The 23,963-nt window shown below is 47.3% G+C and overlaps 1 protein-coding gene, 2 non-coding genes and 1 pseudogene across 3 annotated transcripts; 1 reads left to right on the plus strand and 3 right to left on the minus strand.

Annotated features, from left to right (window-relative positions):
* The first annotated feature begins 211 nt into the window (after positions 1-211).
* On the plus strand, positions 212-23,715 carry LOC135908491 (trypsin-1-like). Its single transcript, XM_065440296.1, has 6 exons — positions 212-369; positions 4,660-4,912; positions 16,178-16,271; positions 17,780-17,963; positions 22,624-22,781; positions 23,478-23,715. Exons 1-6 carry the CDS (start codon positions 303-305, stop codon positions 23,643-23,645), a joined length of 924 nt encoding a protein of 307 aa, XP_065296368.1. The 5' UTR covers positions 212-302; the 3' UTR covers positions 23,646-23,715.
* Positions 6,229-6,301, minus strand: TRNAK-CUU (transfer RNA lysine (anticodon CUU)). Its single transcript has one exon. It is a non-coding gene; the product is annotated as a tRNA-Lys (tRNA).
* On the minus strand, positions 7,555-7,627 carry TRNAK-CUU (transfer RNA lysine (anticodon CUU)). The gene has a single exon. It is a non-coding gene; the product is annotated as a tRNA-Lys (tRNA).
* Positions 10,854-12,412, minus strand: LOC135908490 (uncharacterized; annotated as a pseudogene).
* Positions 23,716-23,963: the final 248 nt, after the last annotated feature.

Genomic DNA, 23,963 nt, shown 5'->3' on the forward strand with positions numbered 1-23,963 from the left:
CAGAGGACCAGCATGGCTCCCACGTCCCTCACTGTGCCGTCAGATGTCGTCACGATTGGAAGGAAGGGGGTTCACTGAACTCGTCGCAACTGCCCGCATAACGTGGACGCACATGCGAAAAAACCTTTCGGCCCCCGTAACAATAAATCTCCTCCTGCGCGGAACAAATGAAACCCGAAGGAGGAACAAGACGGAAACGCTTGTCTCGCTTAGCGCTGTGAGAGGCCACCTGCTTGTTTCTCGGAGTCCGAAATATAACGGAGGAGAACCTCCTACACTGTGCCAGGCTAACAGTTGGAACCATGTTCGCCGTGACGACAGTTGTGGTGTTTGCGGCGGTTACTGGAATCGTTGCCCGCGCCGAACAAAGTGAGCCGCCTTTTATTCCATCACGCACACCGCACTTTCGGTCTCGTGTTTCACTTCTTAGCTTTGCTCCAGCTTTTTTTCCCTATTATTTGATCTATTGAAAGTCCCTTATCTTTAAACGGGAGATGCGTAAGGCTTCTGTTGGGGAGCAGGGGGCTTTGTCAAACTGCAGTGCACTTGGTTTAGTTTATAGCAGGACGGTATCTTGGCACAGGTCCCAGTCAGTCGCCAAGTGGCTTCTTCTGGTGACGGTTGAGTCAATCAGAAGAGGCGTTAATAAGTACATACCCAACTCCCCCTTCCCTACGCCCAACTCTCGTCTACACCCCCTGTAACAGGCTGCTTGGGTTTACAAGTTATATAGAATATAAAAAGCTGTGTGCCAGAATTTGTGAGCAGGGCGTCACGGTGTAGTCTCGCTTTTGGAGTGATTGTAGGGTCCACCCAGTTTTAAATTCGATTCGCCGCGCTGCATTTTGTTCAGTCGTTCGCCATATCCCTGGGTGGTGTTTTGGCCAAGGCCAGAGTCAATGAACGACTGGTACGTTATGCTGACTCGATCAGATGAAGTGCTAATTAGCACACCTCTCTCTCTCTTGACGTCGTTTCTTTGTTGGCGTCCTCGTTCCTTTTATTCATCAGTTATAATGAATCCATTTGGACTTAAGTTTGCCCAACTTGCAGTCCTTATTTAGCCTACCTGCACGAACACCACGGGCGAAATTCGCTCTTTGGTGGCGTTATAACCACTCCAAAGAATGGCGCACACAGTATATACGACGTTGAATCCTAATACACGTTTGATTTCAGTCGTCTCTTGATCATATTTCATAATACAGAACGCTCTACCCACGGGAACGCTGCTGACAGGGACAGAGAGAACAAATCAAAACAGTTGAGCGCTCGTTGACACTCAAAATCGCACGTCATTCAATATCCGCGCATCGCACTCACGCTGTGAGAGGATCTAAACGCGAATTCACGACACATGACCCCAATGTGAAACGAACGGATGTCTAAACATTATCAAATTACGATGTTTTAATACATTGTGCGAAGGACCCGTAACGTCCGGGGCCGTTGGCAATTCTCGGGCCGGTTCCTACGTTCTTTAAAGTCAGTGAAATCTTGTTCGAACCACCACTACCAAAACCTACGTTAGCTGTAGGGAACAGCTGCCGTCGTATGGTTTTGAAACTCTGTGAAATCTCATTAGAAAAGTATCCTCTTTAACTAAGGAAAGTGGTCACATCTAAACATTCTAATCACACTGTGTATACACTGTTAAAAAATTAGCCTGCAGACGTATATCACCTATTTATGCTCAAATTGTTTAACGACATGCTCCGTAAGACGATTGCGCAGCACCTTGCACAACTTATTGAATTGCTAATTGCTTGACAGGTAACGGTTCACTCGGCCTCAGAACACACGCATCCTGCCTTTGTATATAGGTACAAAACGTGCTACGTCAAAGTACTAAAGTAATTCTTCACGACGTTTCCGGGCATACAATGGCCGGCGGCAGTATACAGGGTGCCCCAGCTAATTTTAGCCAGAGTTCAAAAATATGCCGATGCACTCTAAAGTGACGTGACCAAATGCATGTTGCTGAGTATTGTACGGAGTAAGTCACACTATCTTTTTTATTCTACTCAATTGCCTAATTGGTCAAGAATAATTAACCAATTTCTGAAGCAACGAAGTTAGCCAAAAATTCCAATTAGCAAGTTGTAGAGCGGTTTGTGAAACGTCCGATTGAACAGTTTCTAACTTTATATCTATTAGATATTCGTGTTTTTCCCGCTTACTGCAGGTGCGCGCGAAATAAAAAAAAGAACAACGTGACATGCCCGCTGGCTCGTCGTGATTGCACCGCTCTGAAACGTTTCTCGTGCAAACGAACGTAGCATCTAGCAGGGTGTGCTGCCGCTTAATATGCGACAGGGCAGTGACGCAGGCGTTGGATGTGCGATTTACGTCACCGATGAGCTTCCCTCACGGCGGTGAGGGAAGCCCATCGCCGTGAGGGAAGCTCATCGCCGTGAGGGAAGCTCATCGCCGTGAGGGAAGCAGGCGCAGCGGCAGCACACCAGACTAAATGCTATGTTCGTTTGTACGCGGAGCGCTTGGGAGCGCTGAAATCACGGCGCGCAAGCGGACGTGTCACGTGGTATTTTTTTTTTCCTGGGCATCAGCAGTAAGCGGGAAAACACTAATGCCTAATAGATAGAAAGTTAGAAACTGTCTAATCGGACGTTTTACAAAACGCTCTACAACGTTTAAATTGGAATTTTTTTGCCTAACTTCGTTGCTTCATAAGCTGGTTCATTAATCTTGACTAATTATGTAATTATGAAGACTAGAACAAATAATGTTACTAACTCCATACAATAGTCAGCAACGTGCATTTCGTCACGTCATCTTAGAGTGAATGGGCAAGTTTTTAAACTCTGGCTAAAGTTAGCTGGAACACCCTGTTTATCAATGCAGTCCGAGAGATGTTCACCTCTGTCGTCTAGGAAAAGTAACGAGCGCGACAAAATCATTACAACTGAAACTGCGAGATACAGACCTTTCATCTTTGAGCGCCAACAATCGATCACAAGTATAGTGTCGGACAAGCGCTCTTGTTAAATTTGCCACTTTCTATACGTACCGTCTTTGCTCGTTACATGTCCCATTCTTGAGTCAAAATAGTGCGTTGCAAGTTAGCTTCGCTAAATTCGACTTCTGTCGTGCATTTCCGCATAACTCGACTGAGCTTTCTCAGTAAGCTCAGCAGTCGTGGATTCGATCGCGTGCTGCCAGGGCTCCGTTCTGATAGGGCATGGATGCAAACAAACATCGTGCATCGCGGTTTGTGTGCAGAGATAGATAGATAGATAGATAGATAGATAGATAGATAGATAGATAGATAGATAGATAGATAGATAGATAGATAGATAGATAGATAGATAGATAGATAGATAGATAGATAGATAGATAGATAGATAGATAGATAGATAGATAGATAGATAGATAGATAGATAGATAGATAGATAGATAGATAGATAGATAGATAGATAGATAGATAATTATTTACAGAAAATCAGATATGTCGGCAGGACCTATAGCTTGCTCTGGTTTGCTACCCCACACTGTGGAAAAGAGACGGGAGGGAAAACGGCTGATGAATGATGATGCTGATAGGAGAAGGAAATGCGTATATACAAGTTCACAATGTTGTGGCATTTCTAAAGCCATACGTCCGGCACAGTTGCTCGTAGAAAGGCTGGTTTCTGTGCATGTTAGAACCAAGAAATAAAAAAAAACCAGCGGCGCTGATCAACCCACAGCCACTCATTGTGGCGTTTCTAGTATTCCGTCAGCTACCTCGGGACATGAAGTCTCATGATTTTTCTACCGATTGTTCGACGTTTTCGTGCTTTACGTCGTCGAGTACTTCTTCCTTGCGCTGCCAACTGCTAGCCTCCTGGTTAGTTCACTTGAAGGAGCAACTGCGCCGGAAATGTAGTGGTTCCATAGATCGAATAATGGTGCGCGGATTCGATGCCACGACGAGTTTTAACGCGACAACATCAGCATGTCAAAAAAAAAGTTTATACGTGTGCGAAATGTGGTAAGCCGGTCATGTGATAGAGGTAAAAAATGGAATGGGAGAGCTTAGAAGGGAGTATATAATAGATGTAGTGCAACTAGCGCGGTGGTTCCTTGCAACGTGGTGAAAACAGTTGTAATCGTGGATCCAGGACTCCTAGGATGTGCGACGTAACGCTGACGCATTTCTCTTGCATTTACCGCTACACCACCACTTCTTATTCTATTACCCAGCTTTCTTTCTGAGAAACCACCCGTTTCCTTTTGAGTATAGAGAAAAATAGAGAGACGCAAGTAAGGAAGGAAAGGCAGGGAGGTTAGCTAGACTTTGTCCAGTCTGCCAGCCTTTCGAGTAGCTCCGCGCTATATGGTGGGGTGGATGCCAGCTATATCGCTCGCACGAATTTTCGTTCACCTTGAACAAGATCTTGGGACCATGGCCTCGCATATCGCAGCTACAAAAGGCCACAAAAGCGCTGCTGCGATATCTGAAAGATACAGGATTGAGTCAGCGTCTGTAATCCGGACTGAGTGTCTGATCGATATCCCCAGTGGACTTTCTCTTCTTTCTCTAATCTTTCCGTCCCCGTTTCCCTTTCCCCAGTGTAGGGTAGCCAACCGGGCTCAGTCCTGGTTAACCTCCCTACCTTTCATTTATCATTTGCTCTCTCTCTCTCGTCCACCTTCTAGGGTGTGGCGTCCGTGGTCCGAGCGCTCCGGCGGGGTCGGAGTGCGACGACGCGTGGGGCTGGGGAGGCCGCGGTCGCTCCTCTCAGCACCAGCAGAGGATCGTGGGCGGCGAGAACGCGGGGCCGCTCGAGTTTCCCTGGCAGATATCGCTGCGCCGCGTGATACCCAGGATCAACATGGATAGGGGCCACACCTGCGGAGGCTCCATCATCAACAGCCGCTACGTGCTCACGGCGGCGCACTGCGTCACAGGGTGAGAGCCAGAGTCATCGATGCTTAATTACCTCCTTCCGTCAGTGTTCATCACTCGCGACACGTTGTGTTTGTGCAGGTTAATTCGCGAAGTCGCTAGACGCAAACGCAGTGGCTTCGTCGCTATTTCTTTGGGGCCCCAAAACGTTTGGGTCCCCTATTCTAAAACTCTCTAGTGAATCGATCAAAAGGTGATTCGATCAAAAACAAGAGGCACATCTGAAAAAAAAAAAATGTGTGGTGTTTAACGTCCACAAATTTCCCATTGGGTTATGAATGACGCAGTATGTGGGAGGTCTCCAAATTCACTTTTACTACCTGCGTTTTTACCACCTACGTGCACTCTAAAAACTGTGAGGAGCGTTCTTCTTTTAACGCGATAGCGTTAAGGAGCTCGTGTCGCAGAAAAGCCGGTGTCGTCGGCGTCGGTGTCGGCGGCGTTGACCGTGAGCGATAAATCACGGCAGGCGCTTCATAAATAAAAAGCAACTTCCAAGATTGGCCCGGTGGGAATCGAACCCAGGTCTCCGGAGTGTGAGACGGAGACGCTACCACTCAGCCACGAGTTCGATGCTTCCAAGCGGTGCAAACGCGCCTCTAGTGAATGCGGTGTTGCCTTCGAAACGAGCCGTGGAAAGTTATACTGCGGTGTATATCGGTAATTATGAACATGTAACGTACAGAAGTCACAATTACACGAGTTGCGAAGTGCGTTTCCGCTGCATTTCTTCTGCGCTTTCCGCACACGCAGAGCCATCTTGCGGCAAACACAGAAGACCCCCTCCTCTCAATGTACGGCGCTGCCCCGACAGGAGGCGCGCCGCGCGCGCATTGGGACCGCTGCCAGGCGCGTCGCGGGACTCCCTCTCCCCTGACGACGCTTCGCCGTGCTGCCGGTTTAGATTACTATCTATCTCTCTGCCCGTGCCGATCACGACGTTTGGCGGCTGGCGGCTGACGGCTGGCGTAGATCGTTTCCCCTCCGAGACACCGAGTTCTTTGGTTCGTTTCTTTCGCTCAGGCGCACGTTTCGTTGCCGCGGCGAACGCTGCGTTGCTCGACGCTCACCGCGTGATAGGTGGGCGCTAAGTCCGATGCGGGGCGCATCGTAAGTGATCGCTGTGCCGTAGCGCATTGTCTTATACCCCTTGGCGGGTCGACGGGAACGCTGTCGCGTCCCACTCTTGAAGGCGAAGCTTAAGCGTCCTCCAATTTTTTTTGTATTTCTTTTTCGCTCTTTTCTTTTTCTTCTTAAAATTCAGTGTACATGTGACGTATCAGAGAAAAAAATTCGTAGACGAGAAAAAAAAAAAGCGACGCCCAACGTGGGGCTCGAACCCACGACCCTGAGATTAAGAGTCTCATGCTCTACCGACTGAGCTAGCCGGGCTTTTTTTTTTTTAATTACCGGCTTGGCAAAAGAAAATACAATGCGAGTATTACATGGCCATAAAAAACAACTAGTCAATGCCGAATCAGTGTGGTGTGATAAGAACTATGTAGGCTAGTCACTTTGTCCAAAGCACTTAGCCAATCAGGAGGATCACTCTGTGCACAGAAAAATTCGCGTATATATAACACACTTTCAATGAAGTATTCATGTGCTGGGGTCTGAACAATGCGCTCATGTCTAATATCCATACACGTTCGCCACACACTATGCATGCACAGAAGCATTAACAGATCGACAGGCACTCCCTCTGGTTCCGAGCATGGCAGGAAGCGTATCCCGAAAGCACTTAACGGCAATTCCTTTTTAAGGCTACGTTTTAGAATATCCCACAAAAATACTGCGTCCTGACAGTCCAAAAAGATATGCTCAATCGTATCCGTTTTTTTGCATATAAAGCAATTCACAGACCAAGGTACAAAAATGCCTTTGCTTTGCAGCCACGGTTTCACTGGGAGAGTGCCTGTATGTAGTTGAAAAAAGAAAGGTTTAACAGAAGCTCTTACCGGCATTCGTTTAACCCTCTTAAGAACATCTCGTTCTGAACCTAAAACATATATAGTACGATACAACGGTACAGGCAAGAATACATCAACGAGATCTTTGTACAACTTCTTACTAGCAACAGCGGCCAGATATTCACTAGAAAATCTTGCTTTTAGTATTCGGAAAGACACGACCACTTCACGCAAAAAAGCACACAAAGGCATTGGCCCCGTGTACATGGACGACACTACATAATCAGGCAATGAATCGCGCAGTCTAGCTTGAATCATTGTTCTCAGAAAAGCATCCCAACGCAAACCCCAAACGCAGTTTGCGTCTCGCGCATGCGCAGTGGCTTCGACGCTATTTCTTTGGGGCCCCAAAACGCTCGGGGCCCCTATTCTAAAGCTCTCTAGTGAATCGATCAAAAGGTGATTCGATCAAATACAAGATGCACATCTGAAAAAAAAAATGTGTGGTGTTCAACGTCCACAAACTTCACATTGGGTTATGAATGACGCAGTATGTGGGAGGTCCCCAAATTCATTTTTACCACCTGCGTTTGTACCACCTACGTGCACTCTAAAGACTGTGAGGAGCGTTCTTCTTTTTTGTATTTCTTTTTCGCTCTTTTCTTTTTCTTCTTAAAGTTCAGTGTACATGTGACGTATCAGAAAAAAAAAATTCGTACACGAGAAAGAAATTAACGCCCAACGTGGGGCTCGAACCCACGACCCTGAGATTAAGAGTCTCATGCTCTACCGACTGAGCTAGCCGGGCTTTTTTTTTTTTCTTTATTACCGGCTTGGCAAAAGAAGGTACAATGTGAGTATTACATGGCCATAAAAACAACTAGTCAATGCCGGATCAGTGTGGTGTGATAAGAACGATGTAGGCTAGTCACTTTGTCCAAAGCACTTAGCCAATCAGGAGGGTCACTCTGTGCACAGAAAAATTCGCGTATATATAACACACTTTCAATGAAATATTCATGTGCAGGGGCCTGAACAATGCGCTCATGTCTAATATCCATACGCGTTCGCCACACACTGTGCATGCACAAAAGCATTAACAGATCGACAGGCACTCCCTCTGGTTCCGCGCATGGCAGGAAGCGTATTCCGAAAGCACTTAAGGGCAACTCCTTTTTAAGGCTACGTTTTAGAATATCCCACAAAAACACTGCGTCATGACAGTCCAAAAAGATATGCTCAATCGTCTCCGGTTTTTTGCATATAAAGCAATTCACAGACCAAGGTACAAAAATGCCTTTGCTTTGCAGCCACGGTTTCACTGGGAGAGTGCCTGTATGTAGTTGAAAAAAGAAAGATTTAACAGAAGCTCTTACCGGCATTCGTTTAACTCTCTTAAGAACATCTCGTTCTGAACCTAAAACAAATACTGTACGATACAACGGTACAGGCAAGAATACATCAACAAGATCTTTGTACAACTTCTTACTAGTAACAACGGCCAAATATTCACTGGAAAATCTTGCTTTTAGTATTCGGAAAGATGCGACCACTTCACGCAAAAAAGCACTTAAAGGCATTGGCCCCGTATGCATGGACGACACTACATAATCAGGCAATGAATCACGCAGTCTAGCTTGAATCATTGTTCTCAGAAAAGAATCCTTTTGATCACGCAAAAAAAGAAACCTGCTTACAATCTGTTTGAGGAACAAATGTGACAACCCCAGCCCCCCATTCAACACTCTATGGAACAGATTACTACGACTTGTACGTTCCCATGTTGAGGCCCAAATGAACATCGCAAATACTCTATGTAGCTTTTGCACAGACATCCTCGTCAGACATAACGCTTGCATCACATAAAAGATTTTCGCGACTAAAAACAAATTACACACTGTGGCTCTTGCAAACATTGAAAATTTATGCCCTCCCCATTTGCCGGTCTGGGTTTTCATTCGCACTACTTCATTGTCCCAATATTCTTTGCTATCTCGATAATGTGCGAGGGGGACACCTAGGTAGGTGCCTGGAGTTACTGCCCATTTCATGTTACAAAAAGTCTCGGGCTTGTATTGCCAATTCCCATGCCAAAAACCAAGACACTTGTTCCAGTTAATAGCACTTCCACTTGCAGTACAAAATTTTACAGCCTCTTGTACAACCGCTTTAACACTGTCATGGTCCGTACAAAACACTGCTACATCATCAGCATATGCTAAAACTCGAACTTCAGTTTTATGAAAAGTGTAACCCCGAATGTTTGGGCTCTTCAACAGCCGCAAACAAAAGGGCTCGAGGTAGAGAGCGAAAAGCAGGGGGGATAAAGGGCAGCCTTGTCTCACAGACGACAGCACAGGAATACCATCACTTAGCTGCCTATTAATTATCAGCTTCGCTATACAACCATTGTACATCATTTTAACACCTTCTGTAATAACATTTCCAACATTGATATGGTCTAGGATCAAGAACAGAACTTCATGTACGACTTTATCGAACGCCTTGTGGAGATCTAATTGCAACATGGCCACGCGCCCATACGTTCCGTCCCAGCATTCAAGGACAGTTCTAGCTGTGTGAACATTGGTAAAGATTGACCTGCCTTTTATGCCGCATGTCTGATGTGGCCCTACAAGTGACTTAATAACACTTTGAAGGCGACGAGCTAAAATCTTCATGAATATCTTATAGTCCACGTTTGTTAGACTGATGGGACGGTATGATTCAACAGACTGTAACTTAATCGGATCAGTCGTTTTAGGAATTAGTACTACGTGGCACGCTCGGAAGGATGGAGGACTTGTTTTCGTTTCATAGAATTCACTAATTAGTCTTTCAAGTGCGACTGCCATTTCTGTTCTAAAGGCTTTATATAGAGATGCACCGAGACCGTCTGGCCCAGGTGACTTGTTAGAACTAAGCTCCAGAATCGCTGATTCAATTTCCTCAGCCGTAATACTGGCTTCTAGAGCGTGCACAAGGTCATCCTCTAATCTCGGCATCAGCGATAGGAATTCTGTTCTGAAGTAGTCAGTGTCCGGAGTATTAAGGCTGAAAATATCTGTGTAATGTTCGACGAATGCCTGTTTGATTATTTCTCTTCGATTTGTGATTTCGTTTTGATAGCATATTTCCGTTATCTCTTTCGACAAAGCGTGCCTTTTTTCATCACTGAGCGCGCGTTTGGTAGGCGTCTCTCCGGACCACAGTTTCTCGTTACGCGCCCTTATCACTGCGCCACGGTACATTTCTTCGTCTATTGCCTCGAGCTTACTTTTAGTCTCTTTAATTTCCCTTGTGAACAATCCCGGCTCGTAGCACTCCGTACTTAGCATAAAATCTAGAGCACTCTGCAGCTCTTTAACTCGTTGTTTTTCTTTTCGCCGGAGCGCACATGACCTATCAATAGCGGCTATTTTAATATCGCATTTGAACTGCTCCCATACTTGCATAAAACTTCCGGAGTTACTTCGCAGCATGTTCGCTATATAATCCTTGACTTTAGTCACGTACTCTTCATCTTCCAGTAATTTATCATTAAACTTCCACAAGTCCCAATTAAATTTCGCAGCTATTCTCTTCGTACCGATTGTAACCATGACTAGGCAGTGATCACTAAAAGAGACATAGATCGTCTGGTAGTCAGAACATAACAGCGAACATTCGACAGGAACATATATACGGTCCAATCTAGCATGACTGCCTCCCTGAAAGTGAGTGTACATTGCCTGGCCTTCATGCGTCGATATCAAGCCTACATCTTCAAGGTCGTGCTCACCTACAATTTCGGACAGTAACTCGGCGCTCCGATCTCGAAAGGAACGGCTTGTTGTCCTATCCTCTGATCTACAGACGCAATTGAAATCACCAAGCAAGATCACCCGCCTCTCAGTAAGCAGGACAGGCTTCACCTGTCGGAAGAAACTCTCCCTTTCAGCAATTGCATTCGGAGCGTATACACACACAGCTCTCCAAGCCACTCCATCCGATTCAAAATCACACATTACAAGGCGCCCACTTTCATACGAGAACACAGTATCAACAGCCCCAATACCATTTCTTAAAAAAATAACGCATCCACCCGCTCTTCCAACAGCATGACATACGCAAACGCTGTATCTGCTACGATAGACCGCTACCATTCTGTCTGTTTGTTCTTCGTCTTCAATTTTAGTTTCCTGAACCGCGAGCAAATCTATTTCGTTTTCTAGCAGAAGGCGGTTCAGTTGCAGTTGCCTTCTACGCGCCGACAGGCCCCTTACATTAAGCGTAGCAACACGTAGGCTGGGCGTGAGGTTGGTAGCCATCCGATCAAAGACCGGGCTTCAACCGTTGTGGCAAAGGTAGCCTCCGCTAAGGCGGAGGGAGAGCAGACGCAGTACTGCGTTCCGGTGGCAATTTCGGTTTGGGCTTGAACGGTCCGCGGCGCGTTGAAGGTGCCTTCGGCGGAGGCTCCTCGCCGCGTTCACCGACCAATCTCGGTTCCTGATTATCCGAATCCTCGTGAGCCCGCTTCACTGCTACACTTGACGCGGCGGGCATCTCGGTATCGGCGTCTTCCTGGTTGTCGCCCTGCTGCCCAGTCGTAACCAGGCTTACAGCTGTCACGCTATCCGCTTTTTCCGGAAGGAACGCTGGCTTTGATGCGACGGCCGGCTGGGTTTGGTCCTTACCGGCTTGGCTGGTATCTGCAAGGGGTGCGGGTGCGGTTTCCTTGGATGTTGACTCCTTGGTGGCATCATCTCCCTCACTTCCGTGGGTTGCTTCAACCGCGTCTGCTTCATCCATGATGTGTTCGGCCACTTCATCATTTCGTGCCTGGCCCGTAACATTAGCGTAGCTATACGCACGCACTGGCTCTCATCGTGGCCGAAACGCCGGCATAGCCCGCAGCGTGGCACCCGACACTCACGGCGTATATGTCCTTTTCCACGGCACCGAAGGCAGAGCGGAGCCCTGCCAGGAACATGGACGAGAGCAACGTCCTCACCAACACGCAACTGATGTGGCAAGTCCTCGATGGTATAACACCCACCTTCAGTTTCAGTGTAACCGACCGTGTTGTTGAAGCCTTGTCAACGCAGCCTTTAACCCTCCATTTATCGCGGGTTATTTCAGTCACTTTTCCGAACGCTGCTAATGCCACTCGCACGTCGTCGTCTTGCACACCGTGGAGCAGCCAAAACAGCTTCAGCCTGACACCTCGGTTGGTCGGGTCAATAACCACGCAGCGGTGGTCTTTTACATTGAAAGCTTCGGCCTGCAGAATCTTTGCCTTCGCTCCTTCGCTGTTGAAAGTAACGGCCCACAGGTGGTTCATCTGATATGCCCCAAGGGCAACCACATCCGGCAGCAATGACAGACGCGCTAGGGCGTCGCGAAAATGCTCGACGCGATATGGCCTGGCGGTGACATCACCATGCAAAAATACTGTGTTCAAAACACTCGAACCTGATGGCAGATGCGGAACAACCATTTCATAATCCTGGGCAGGCATTTCAGTGCTCCTGATACCGCGACCCGGCTGGGCCGCTAAAGCCGCTCCTTGGGAGCCCATGAAGCACACGTCCGTCACGCTCGGTGGCCGGAAGTCGTCTCGACTGAGCTAGCCGGGCGAACAGAAAGCGCTGTTAGAAAAAAACATGTCTAAAGGATTGTCAACTCCCCTCCTCCTCTTCGGAGTGGGAGAGGAGGTGTGGGACGGCACGCGTGTGGTGGGGCCAGATTGCGCATGAAGGCACGGCAGGGAACCAGTCAAAGGCACCTCCGCCTGCAACTGCCCTGAGCGCGATGTTCTAGCGAATGTGCCGCTATGATGATAATGATGATGATAATCTCTTTATTGGCATCTCCTTCAAAACGAGTCACCTAGCTTGCTGGAGCTAATCAGGTATAATTTGCGTTTATCGCAGTCTAGAATTCGGTCTCTCTCTCCTTGATCTTTTCTCTCTTCAATAAAACCTCTTTATCTAGAGAGACGGAGGGTGTTGAGAGGGCAATAAGGTTAGCCGGAAGCTATACGAGTATGCTATACGTAACTATGACAACTTATGGAAAAATAAACAGTTGCTTGTCGCACTTTGTCTGTACACCTTTGTGTTTGTTTCGGTTGTTCGTGTTGTGCTCTCAAGTGAGCGCGTACTCAAAAAAAAAAAGAAAAGAAAGAGAAAACACCGTGAATCAACTAGTCCCATTCATTGATTTGTTGTTCTGCCATATAAGTTTGGCCACCACCACCCCACTTTGATGATATCCGTCGATCCTTGCGCACGCCTCTATATTTAATCGTCTTATTGTTTCTGTCCAATCTCCCCGTGAGGACACCTTTTTCTATGATTTCCTCTTAAATGTAGATTCTTTCGCGCCAAAACTGACAAGCGCTTAACGTTTCCGTAAAAGATCGAGCCGTAATTACAATTGGTTTAGTTTTCAACACTACTACACTTCTCTCATTTTACCACGCATTCATTCATACACCCAATCTTTTTGTAGCGCTGCATGGGGAAGTACTTACTATGCCCATCGACTCTGTCATAATCTAAGCCTCGTTTCCTCCAACTGGGTATATAAGCAAACGGCAGGTTGCATATATAAATTTAGTTTGATGGTCTTGCTGTTTAAGGTCATTCACCTTCAAGCTTCCATTGATGCTTTCTTCAGTTCAACGATTCACTAATAAAAATACAACCGAAGTTTGCTTTATCAAATAACTTTCTCCTGCCGAAAGTCACTACAAATTACAGAAAACAAGCCCCTTTTGGTGACACAACCATCTGAAACAATCTGTGTAGACACATTTAAAAATGTTTCCTTTAAGCAGTTTTAGCTATTCCTTTAAACTTACTTGCTTCTATCGCTTTAATAAGTGTAATTATCAGCTTCTTGAAATATGCGTTGTAGTTGATGTCCTTGTCTATGTACTTTTTAACCACTTGTACTATTCTGTAACGTCAGTTCAGACCTGTGCTTGCTGAAAATTTGCTTTATCTACTTCTGATAAGAATTCATCCTGTCTCCCCCCCCCCCCCGCACACACACACGCGCGCATACACGCACTTGTTACTTATGGGCAGGCACGTACCCAGAAGGGGGCCGCCCACGCAATCACTCCTCACAAACATTCCTAAAGCGCCGACAAATCAATCTGTTCGGCGGTCAACATTTTCCTGCCTTTTACAGCGAAAGCTGTATATGACTAACCTTCCGTAGTTTTTTCGGCGTCCGTCAACAGAAAAAAATCCTCATGTGGGCCGATCCTGGTGACGTGCAAAAAGGGTCCAAGCTCAATGGCACATACTCTGTGGGCTCTAGCTGGAACCTGAACCAGCCCTTCAAAATCTTCGGGATGGGCCCACGCATGGGGAGTGCTTGACGCCTGCCTCACCTTCACCGCGGGTCGGCCCGGCATTGCACTACCTTCGGGCCGACCCGCGGCGGAGGTGAAGCACTTTGCTTTTCGTTTGAGAGCTTTGACTGTCGTCAGCTCTCGCTGCAATTCCATCTTCACAGAGTGGAATGGTCGTCATTTTTTTAACTCCTTTTGGATGGCGATAGTTATCGGCATCTCCTGGGGTGTGAAGGCTAGTTTTCTCGTCGATTCGGTGCCCGCGCGATTAACTTGTGATGAGTTCAGTTGTCGCCATCTATTCAACGATCACGTACGTCGCTGTTGCTTCGTTAGTTCAACCTTCTTTGTTTAGACTGATCGAGAGACCAGAAAAGGGATTCGGTTCGTAGTCCGCTGGTGTGTATGCTCGTGGAACGAGTTGCGGCCGGAGGAAACGCCAGTTGCGTTTAACTTTTCCTTTTGCTTCATTATTTCCTCGAGTGACGGCTCTCCGCGACGCTGGCAGATTCTCGTAACCTTATACCCGCGATATGGGTTAGATAAGGTGGAAAATAAAATAATGCGAAACAGCGTCCATCATCAGGCCCTGCAATAACCGTTAAACCCATAATCAATATGACTGCCACTTGTTACCTCGTATGGCTTTTCCCTAATTGTATAGCACTTTTCGTGCAAAATTGGCAACTGGAAACGAAAGTTGGAATGAGGTTTTTTTTTTTTTGCCTCCAGATATCTATCGCCTTCGTTTACCCATACACCGAAGTACTTGTATCCGTTTACATGAGCTGTGACCTTACTCAAGGACGCTGTGAGCAGCGCCGCTCGCGGCAGCAAACAAGAATGTTGCCAGACAAGGCGTTTGCGTACGTGATTCAGTTTCAGTTTATTGTTCATTCAATATTCATAGTTGGTTGTTAACAGTATACAGGCGAGGGTCCCAAAGTCAAACGACTGCAGCGGGACCCTCGGTTGAGAAATTAAGCGATCTGCTAAGGGAGAGAGCCAAGGTAACAGCCAAGCAGGAAGGAGAAGCACAAATTAACAAAGTTAACCGTTGTTTGTGAAAATATTTATGGATCAACATCTTTTTATTTAAACATGAAGTAGATAAAACGCCGCCGGAAGCGGAGAATAATTCCGCGTGTTTTGAGTGACGCTTCTACCGTTATCAGTCGAGCCGCCTGACGTGCCTGCTCTGCTAATGTGGGCGTTTTTCTAACCTTCCGTGGTGGGCGCAGTATTTCTAGAACCGCAGTGTCCTGCGCTCTATGCGGTTGTACGGGACTGGTGACCACGCATCGTTAAGCAACTTCCCAAATAAGAATACGAGTTGGTTTTGGCACTTAAATTGGCAGAGCAGTAAATGAGGGATCCAAAAGAACTGTGATTGTTCCGCGAATATATATATTTCTCTATAACTCTTCAGAGCTAATTCAAAAAACGCTAATACAAATCTTTAGTTTACACTTTCGCTTGTTTAGTTGTTCTTGGAAGTGTTCTTCCGGCGCTTCTGTCATGCGCGAGTCCATTTGATGAGGTTCCTTGTTTGCAAAGTAAAGGAGAGGTGTATACCTCACAGGCGTACCTCTGATGTGCATCTTATTTCAATTCTCTTTTGCGGGTTTACGCTTCTTTATGGCGAATGGTGGGCATTATTCACATTTGTGCTAGAAAAGGTACCTCCCCCCCCCCGCCCTCATTTCCACAGAAAGGTTACCTTGGGTTGCCTCCCCCCCCCCCCAAAAAAAAAATCCTGGGTACGTGCCTGCTTATGGGCCTCCTCCTCAACATGCATCCCTTTGATCTATGTATTGTGAATCCATTTCTGTAAGTAAAATTGATTGATTGATTGATTGATTGATTGATTGATTGATTGATTGATTGATTGATTGATTGATTGATTGATTGATTGATTGATTGATTGATTGATTGATTGATTGATCGATCATCGAGAAAAAAGAAACAGTCTTTCATTCCCGTCAAACGACCGCGTTTTTTTTTTTTCAGGTATTACACGTCCCCGTCAGGCTTCGCCGTTACGGTGGGGGAGCAAGACATCACCAGGAAAGACGACACCGATGACGTCATCTTCGTGAGGAAGGTAGGGCGCCGTTTACGTTCTGGCGGGCACAAGCCTTTACATGCCGCTGAAACGATACCACTGCCACAGCGGCAGCTGCAGTCGAGCTGGCTGAAAGTATATAAACGCTTCCGCGCGTGTATATTGTGTAATCGAGAGTTTATTTCGCACTATAGGCTACCATAGTCGTAGTTCTAAAACGAGGCGCCCAAAGTGGGATTCGAACCCACGAGCTCCGTGATAGACTCTAAGAGTGCCGCCTGCTACCTGTGGTACGTGGTAGCTATGTGCGTGCTCGTCTCCCTCTACTCTCTCCTCTTCTGCCCTTTCTTTCTCGTTTTACCCCCCTACCCCTTTTGCGCCATGCAGGGTAGCCAACCAGAACTACCTCGGCCGCGCGACTGGCAGCTCGAGGCACTTTGCATGTATTCGAGGGCTTCTTTCACGCTTGGAAAAAACGCTTTTATTTAGCACGTATTGAGCAACAGAAAACTTTATCGGGTGCTTTTTATGTTGCTCTACAATTTTCTCATCGACTCTTTTCACCTATTTATAATATTTCAGAAGTTGATTAATTAATTAAGGCTAGCTATGTAGTCAGGCGTAAGGCAAAAAAAATAATATATCTCCGAGTGACGCAAACACCATTACCTTGGTTCTGTACAGCTACGTGGCATCTTCGTGTTTTTAAATCTTGGTGCATGATAGTTGGGACACCCTGTGTATACACACGCGCTATACGTCGAGTCAAGGAGCCAGGCTTGAATTTTGTTGGGGGATCCGCGCAGAAATTGCCCACACGTATTTCTATTTCCGTATCTACAATAAAACTGCAATTCACATGGCATTGCGCACGGCTAACATTTTGGCCACTGAAAATAATTGTCAGTGGCCTGACAATTATTGTAACAAATGGAATGACTACAATTATTGTAGTCATTCCAAAAACAAACTATGTCCCAACAGTATGAGAGAGAGAGAGAGAGAGAAAGAGACAGAGAGAGAGAGAGAAAATAATGCAGAGAAAGGCAGGGAGGTTAACCAGAGGTAATTTCGGTTGGCTACCCTGCGAAGGGGGAAGGGTTAAGGGGGGTAAAAAGAGAAACAGAGTGGAAGGGGGAGATAGAAAGAAAGGGCGACAAGCACAAACAAAGCGCGTACACTATAGAGCGGTAGGGGGCGGCATTCTTAGAGTCTGTCGTGAAGCCCCGTGGACCGCAAGAACCTTAATAGCGCGAGTAAGGCCTTCAACGCGGATGTTCTTACGGAGCATTGGCCTAAAGCTTTCAGTTCTGAAAGTGGACGATTGTCCAACTGGTCCAGCACTCTGCGCATCACTTGTCTCTCAGCACTGTACCGCGATCGGACACAGATAATGTGTGCTAGCGTCTCGTCGATGTTACATGTGTCGCACGTGGGGCTGTTGGCCATTCCCATGAGGAAAGCATACGAGTTTAACAGTATGAGAGAATGCATATACGTGGGTGCGAGGCGCCGAGCAAAGTTATATCTCGCACCCTTCTGCGCAGATCACCACGCATCCGCGGTGGAACTCGAACACCATGGACAACGACTACGCTCTTCTGGAGCTGAGGACTCCATTGGACTTCGAAGGGAAGCACAGGCACCTGATGCCCGTATGCCTGCCCGAGCCGGGCGAGAGCTTCGAAGGACAGGACTGCACCATCAGCGGATGGGGGCTCACCAGGGACAGTCAGTGTATTCGTCTATACGTGTATATTGCACCCGATTGCCCCCCCCCCCCCTATCCCCATATCTATGAAGAGAACACGCTGCACAGTCATTTACTGAGACGTAATGTGCGAGCCCTGTTTAAAGTATGTTTTCCCTGTTGTTAAGTTTTGCTACGTGAGGTTCAGCGTCTGAATCGCACCGCGGAGGCAAGCAGGACAATTAGCGAAATGGAACCCACAGAGGTGGCGCGAAGGACTATACAGGCGTTCTGTTGCTGAGCACGAGGTCGCCGGTTCGATACCCGGTCGCATTCCTGTGCAAAAAACGCTCGTGTGTCGCGCCTTTATTGGTACGTGTGAAAGAAGCGCCAGGTGATCAAAATTAATTAACTATATACGGCATCCCATAGTGTTGCTTTGCGGCGTTAAAACGAATTGAGCGAACAAGTGTATGGTAGCACGGCTTCTCAACTGAAATGGTAACTTCGTCATGCCGTTTTCTTTAATGCTTTTTTTTAAAGCTTTCAAAAACTACTCGAATCACGTCACTACATATAAATTACTTGCCCAGGAGGACATCATTTGCAAACAAAAAGCAACGCAATCCGTTAAGTAATTGCTTTATTTATCTTCTTAGTTACGAACTTTGCGGCACATGTTTATGTTTGAAAGTTGAAGGGAGTGACAATAGAAGTCTAGTTACGAGCTCTCTCTCTCTTTTTTTTTTTGCATTTCAAAACCGCGCGCGCTAAACCGAAATAACTGGCGTTACATAATTTGTTCAATTCACCTGATTACGTCCCCCCAGCACAGCGCGGTTCGCATGGCACCCCCCTTGTGACGTCTGGCATACGTATATCATTTGGTGGGGTAAAATGAAGCTTGCCTACACGGTGCCATGAAGCGGGTCTGTCTCGGCCCAGCTGCTTAATTACCATGCATCCAATGGGGAGTTGCGCACAACACCAAAGCACCAATCAGAATGAGATCGTGGGAAGAGGAAAGTGCGAAGGCATGCAGCTTCATTTTACGCCACGCTTTTTATGTCACACGGGAGTTGGACAGAGAGGCCGCGTATTGCGGTGCCGCGCGCGTAATCGTGCCAATTGAACGAATAATTTCGAGGCCAGTTTATTTTGCTCCACATGGGCATTTTGAAATGTGCAGATACGAAATACGACGATTCCCTTCGACTTCACGATATAAGCACGAGCCGTAAAAGAAAAGGTGGCGACTGGGAAGTTAATTAATGCAATTATATTAATTAGCAAATGATTGTTTTTTTGTTTTTCTTGCAATTGACGACCGCCTGGACGGATAATTCATCCTTCTAGAAGTAATTCGAGTACCTATTCCTGGCTTCTTTTAAGTGTACAAAGTAAACGGAACACACGGTATATAAGGATCGTCAGCTGGGAGAGGTGCATGGGCCCTAAAACGTAGAACTACTTCAATATGTTTTTATTCCAATCTACTGACGTTGAATTTGCGTAACCGCCGAAACAAACATCGGGCGGTCACCAGCAGGTTTTTCTGAACAGACCAATCAAACGCTCTCCTCGTTCATAGGAGGCCACTTTTGTTTGCTTGAAAAACGAATAACATTGCCTACACTGAGCAGCTTGTCTTATCTAATTGGCCGACAAGAGGCGAGGAGCACGCTCAAGTGGAGAGGGATTCGGTAGGGCCGAGCCACTACACTAAAAGTCGATAACAGGATGAAGAAGGTGGTGCCGGCGTCTGCGATTGGTCCGCTCTCCCTTGCTTAGCTTGCGGTGGCTGGCCGAAAATCGTGGCGGCATGCAACGGAAGCTTAAGAATGACGCTAAAACGGATCCTCAGCAAAGAAGGGTTGACAGAATGAGGGCGTAAACGTGTCAAAAATGCTCGAAAACATTACACGGTCACGCAAGAAGCTTTATTATACGCAAATGAACCCATGCTCTCCGGCAGGTGCGAGTCGCCAGCGCCTGAGCGATCGGCGGCAGCCACCTTTCTTCCTTTCGGAACGGGGCAGCCTGCGTCTATTCAGAAGAAAATTCTGTTTTGTTCGGCATATTAATGCATCTTTAATGCGTACACGTCACTTCGACGCGATGAGTTTTTGCAGTTTTGTGACGTCGCGTGACAGTCAGGTAAAATGGGTGCAGCACGAAAACTTTTGACCAAAAGCCGGTGGCTAATCGCGAAAAGGCGTTGAATCAGAAATAACTATTCTTCTTTTTTCGGTCAAATCATGCATAATCAGTGTGTACACGTCATATTAGATGGGGAGCTATCGCGGTTTTCGTGACGTCGCGTGACAGACAGGTGAAGTGGGGGTGGTCCAAAAAAATTTTTGACCAATCGCGGAGGGCTGATTGCAAAATTGGAATAGAAAAGTTTGGAATAGTTTTACGTTATAGCGCCTATGGTAAGGTGTCACAGCGAAAAACAGCACGAGCGGGACAAGGACATTAAGATAGGACGACAACACGAGCGCAATTTCTCACTGGTCTCTTTTGTTGAGTGATATCTTGTTCCCGGGCCTTCCTTTACGACCGTATGTTAGTAATGCGATAGCAATGGCCGCATGTCAACAACCTCCCGCGTGTACGTCACTGAAGAGGCCGCTCTCATTGGTCTCCGCTGTCCCCAGCGCGCGGCACGAAAAAGCTGCAGCGTCAGCGGCGCGCGTTCTTCCTCTAGTGTGACCGGGGCTTTACGGATTCACGATCAGGGAGGTGAGTGCTTTGTTAAGCTGCCTAATAAGCAGCTTTTTTCTTTCTCACCCCATTTTTTTCTGCAAGTTCAGAGCACAAGGTAAATTAAATTAAGAAACTGTTTGGAAACTTTGTACGTCAAATTTTTAAAACTTACCTATACTGAAAACTTTCGGTAAAAAAAAAATTCCACGCTTTAACTCAAAATCCTGCTTCCCGTAGAGTCAATAGAATTGATTTTCATCTCTCAAAGGCAGCGAATTTCGTTCAAATCGGCCCAGTGCTTGCTTCATGAAAACATTTCTGCGTTTTAGATGTATTTGAGTAGGGAAATAGGAGTTGGCCTTGAGCTATAAAGCTCACTCTTAGAACACAATGGGTGGACGCTATAGGTGAACTCTTGAGCAAGTCATATTTTTACTATGATCGTCAGGCCTTCATTACCGATACTTGACTAATTTTTAAACTATTGACTTAAACGCGAAATCTTTAATGAAGAAGTAGAGCTATTCAGAAATAGCCAGTTGAATATTTTCCGTTAAACTAGCTGTCGGGCATTCCTTTCAACGAGGTTCTAAAGAGAGCTTGCGAAATGTAAAAAAATTACCACGTGACAAGTCGCTTCCGCGCAGCAAGTTTGGCGAGAGCTTCTTGCGTTTGCCCCATCCAATTAAGAAGTTCCCAGAGAGAAACACGGGGACATTTTGCTGTGCAATCTCGCCATCTCTCGCGCCACAAAAATGTGTGTCTGCGTAAATGCCGAGGAGGACGACGCGCTTCGCTTCGTTACCAAAAGACTTTGAAAGCAGCACCACGTAAGCCGAAGGGCGACGTAGCTTATTCCGGAGTATTCATCCGCTGCATATACCGCGCATGCAGTGCAGCTCGACTACATAGGACAAATGGACCAAAGCGCGGCCTCCTACGTTGTACAATGTAGTACGTATGGGAGGGGTAGATTTCGAGCAACAAATGTACCCACGTGCCTTTCGCGCAGTCACACATGCGCACAATCGTCGGGCAAACGCGAGAAGTAACGTCTCGTGCGATTTTGTGCCTTCAAACATAATTCGAACACATGGTCAGAACAACATCAGAACACGACCATCGGAAATTTCGCGTTTAAATCAATCCTTTGGAAGTTAATTTTCTCTAATAACAGCTTATAAGCTTAAAGTAAGGCGATACTTACTCGTGTTTGCTCAAGAAACAGTCAGCAATACTCCGTTTGCTTTATACGCGTATGCGCTTTTTCTCGTATTTTTTTTTCTTTTTTATTCTTTCTCATTCTTCTTTTTCTTTTTGTTGATGCGAATGCGTCAATGGCCCATTGAGCTAAAAATCCTGTGTCTGTCGTCTAGCGAAACGGCACCTAAATTCCCATTGGCTGCGACGCCACGTCATGAGCGCGCCTCGACGGAGCAGAGCGGGCGAAAGGGAGCGTCTGCTGCCGGCAATAGCACGCCAGGTGCTGCATGAGGGGAGAGGGCATCGCTGCGACGCCACGTCACTCTCGCTCTCGGAAGCGACGCCACGTCACCTTTGCTCTCACTCTCGGAAGCCTGTGTTATCCGCGCGTTCCTTGTCGGCGCAAGCTCTCGCCAGCGTCCTAAGTGCGCCTCGGTAAGGCCAAATCAAATCGCGCCAAGCGTCTCAACGCACTCGCTTGTCTGCGAGGAGTTCATAACTCGAAGGACCACTAAGGTACGTTCAATTGGACATTAATGATTTCACATTCAAAACCCATAAGAAGTGTTTAGGTACACCAAGATTTTTTTTTTTTAACCTGGCGCAATTTCGCCGAAACACTGTTTAGCGATCTGACTCCACGCCCAAGTCGCTTCATCGTGAACAGGCATGGTGAAAAGGCATCCTCGACTCATCGCATTCAGTACTTTCGCAGCATACACCCAAGCAGCTGCATTTTGCTAATTAGAGAGAAAAGAAACACTTCCCGTTTGTATATGATGCTCGCAGGGTCCGAAGGAGGCAGGATCCCGGCCAAGCTGCAGAAAGCCGACGTGCCCGTGTTGAAGTATTCTACGTGTCGTGAATTTTACCGGCGCTTCAACCAACTCAAGGAGGAGACAATGATCTGCGCTGGACCTGAGGAGGGTGGCCGCTCCGTGTGCCAGGTATTCCTCTATATGAGCGGAAACTGAGCTTTCCCACTGAGCCGAGAAGTATACGCCGTTGTCCTATTCAATTATTTGCTGCGTCATAAGAAAGGCGGAAACTTTTTTTTTTTATGCGACGCTTTCTCTGCAAACTTCAGGCGTTTTCAGTGTGTCTTTCTGTCTCTCTGGCCTCGTCCGCAGTGGTGCTGGCGGTGCCTACCGACTGAGATGCTGGGTATATAGGCTCGTGTTCGCGATGCCGTCACGGTCGCTTTATCGGCGTCGTTTAGCTTCGTCATCCGACCCTCGCCTCCGGTTCTCACGTACTGCCTGAGCTCGAGCCAGGTGGCACGCGTAAGAATATTCGTGCTAGGTTGCCCCGATGTACCACGCACTACATCGGCATCGCACTACATCGCTACATCGCACTACGTCGGCATCGCACTACATCGGAGGCGCACTACATCGCTGCGAGGACGAGGATCGACAACGGGAATGAGAGCTCGGGTTAAATGGCAAACGCCAGAACAGGCTCCTCGGCTGCACGACGGTGCTCTAGAACAAAAAGAACAGTTCGGTGTAGAAGCTGTGAGAGCTCGACGTCTCTGCGTTGCAGTCCGGACAAGCTACTCATTTAATTATAACCTACCACTTGAGCGCTGTGAATTACGAAGTGAAAACGGACACCGTAGTAACACCCTTTCCTGTACGCAGGGTGACTCCGGGGGACCGCTGCAGTGTCGTCGCGCGGACGGCCGCTACGTGCTCGCCGGCGTCACGTCCTGGGGAGTCAGGTGTGCCGCCCCCAGGCAGCCCGGCGTCTTCGCCAGGGTGTCGACACGCACTGACTGGATACGAAGCGTGGTCGGGGAGACGCCCTGAACGCCGCCGCTTCCCCGTCTCTTCGCCTGAATAAAGCTGCAGAGTTACGCACCGCATGTGCTGTTGATGCGCACGATACATGTTTCGGCAGTCATCTATGGATGGTGGCCCTTACACCGGCTGTTGTCTCAAGGTGGAACTGGTCGCATTTACCACTGGGTGCTACGTGTCCATACTGCTCCGTTCCTGTGGTGGAATCAGATGCATACCACCTAATATGGACATGTACGGGCTTACAATCGGAACGCTCGCGTCTCCTACTGCAAGCCGGCCTCCGCTATACAGTGTGACAACCAGCTATGACCGCTGGATACATAA

The sequence above is a fragment of the Dermacentor albipictus genome, chromosome 3 (genome assembly GCF_038994185.2).
Source record: "Dermacentor albipictus isolate Rhodes 1998 colony chromosome 3, USDA_Dalb.pri_finalv2, whole genome shotgun sequence".
Lineage (NCBI taxonomy): Eukaryota > Metazoa > Arthropoda > Arachnida > Ixodida > Ixodidae > Dermacentor > Dermacentor albipictus.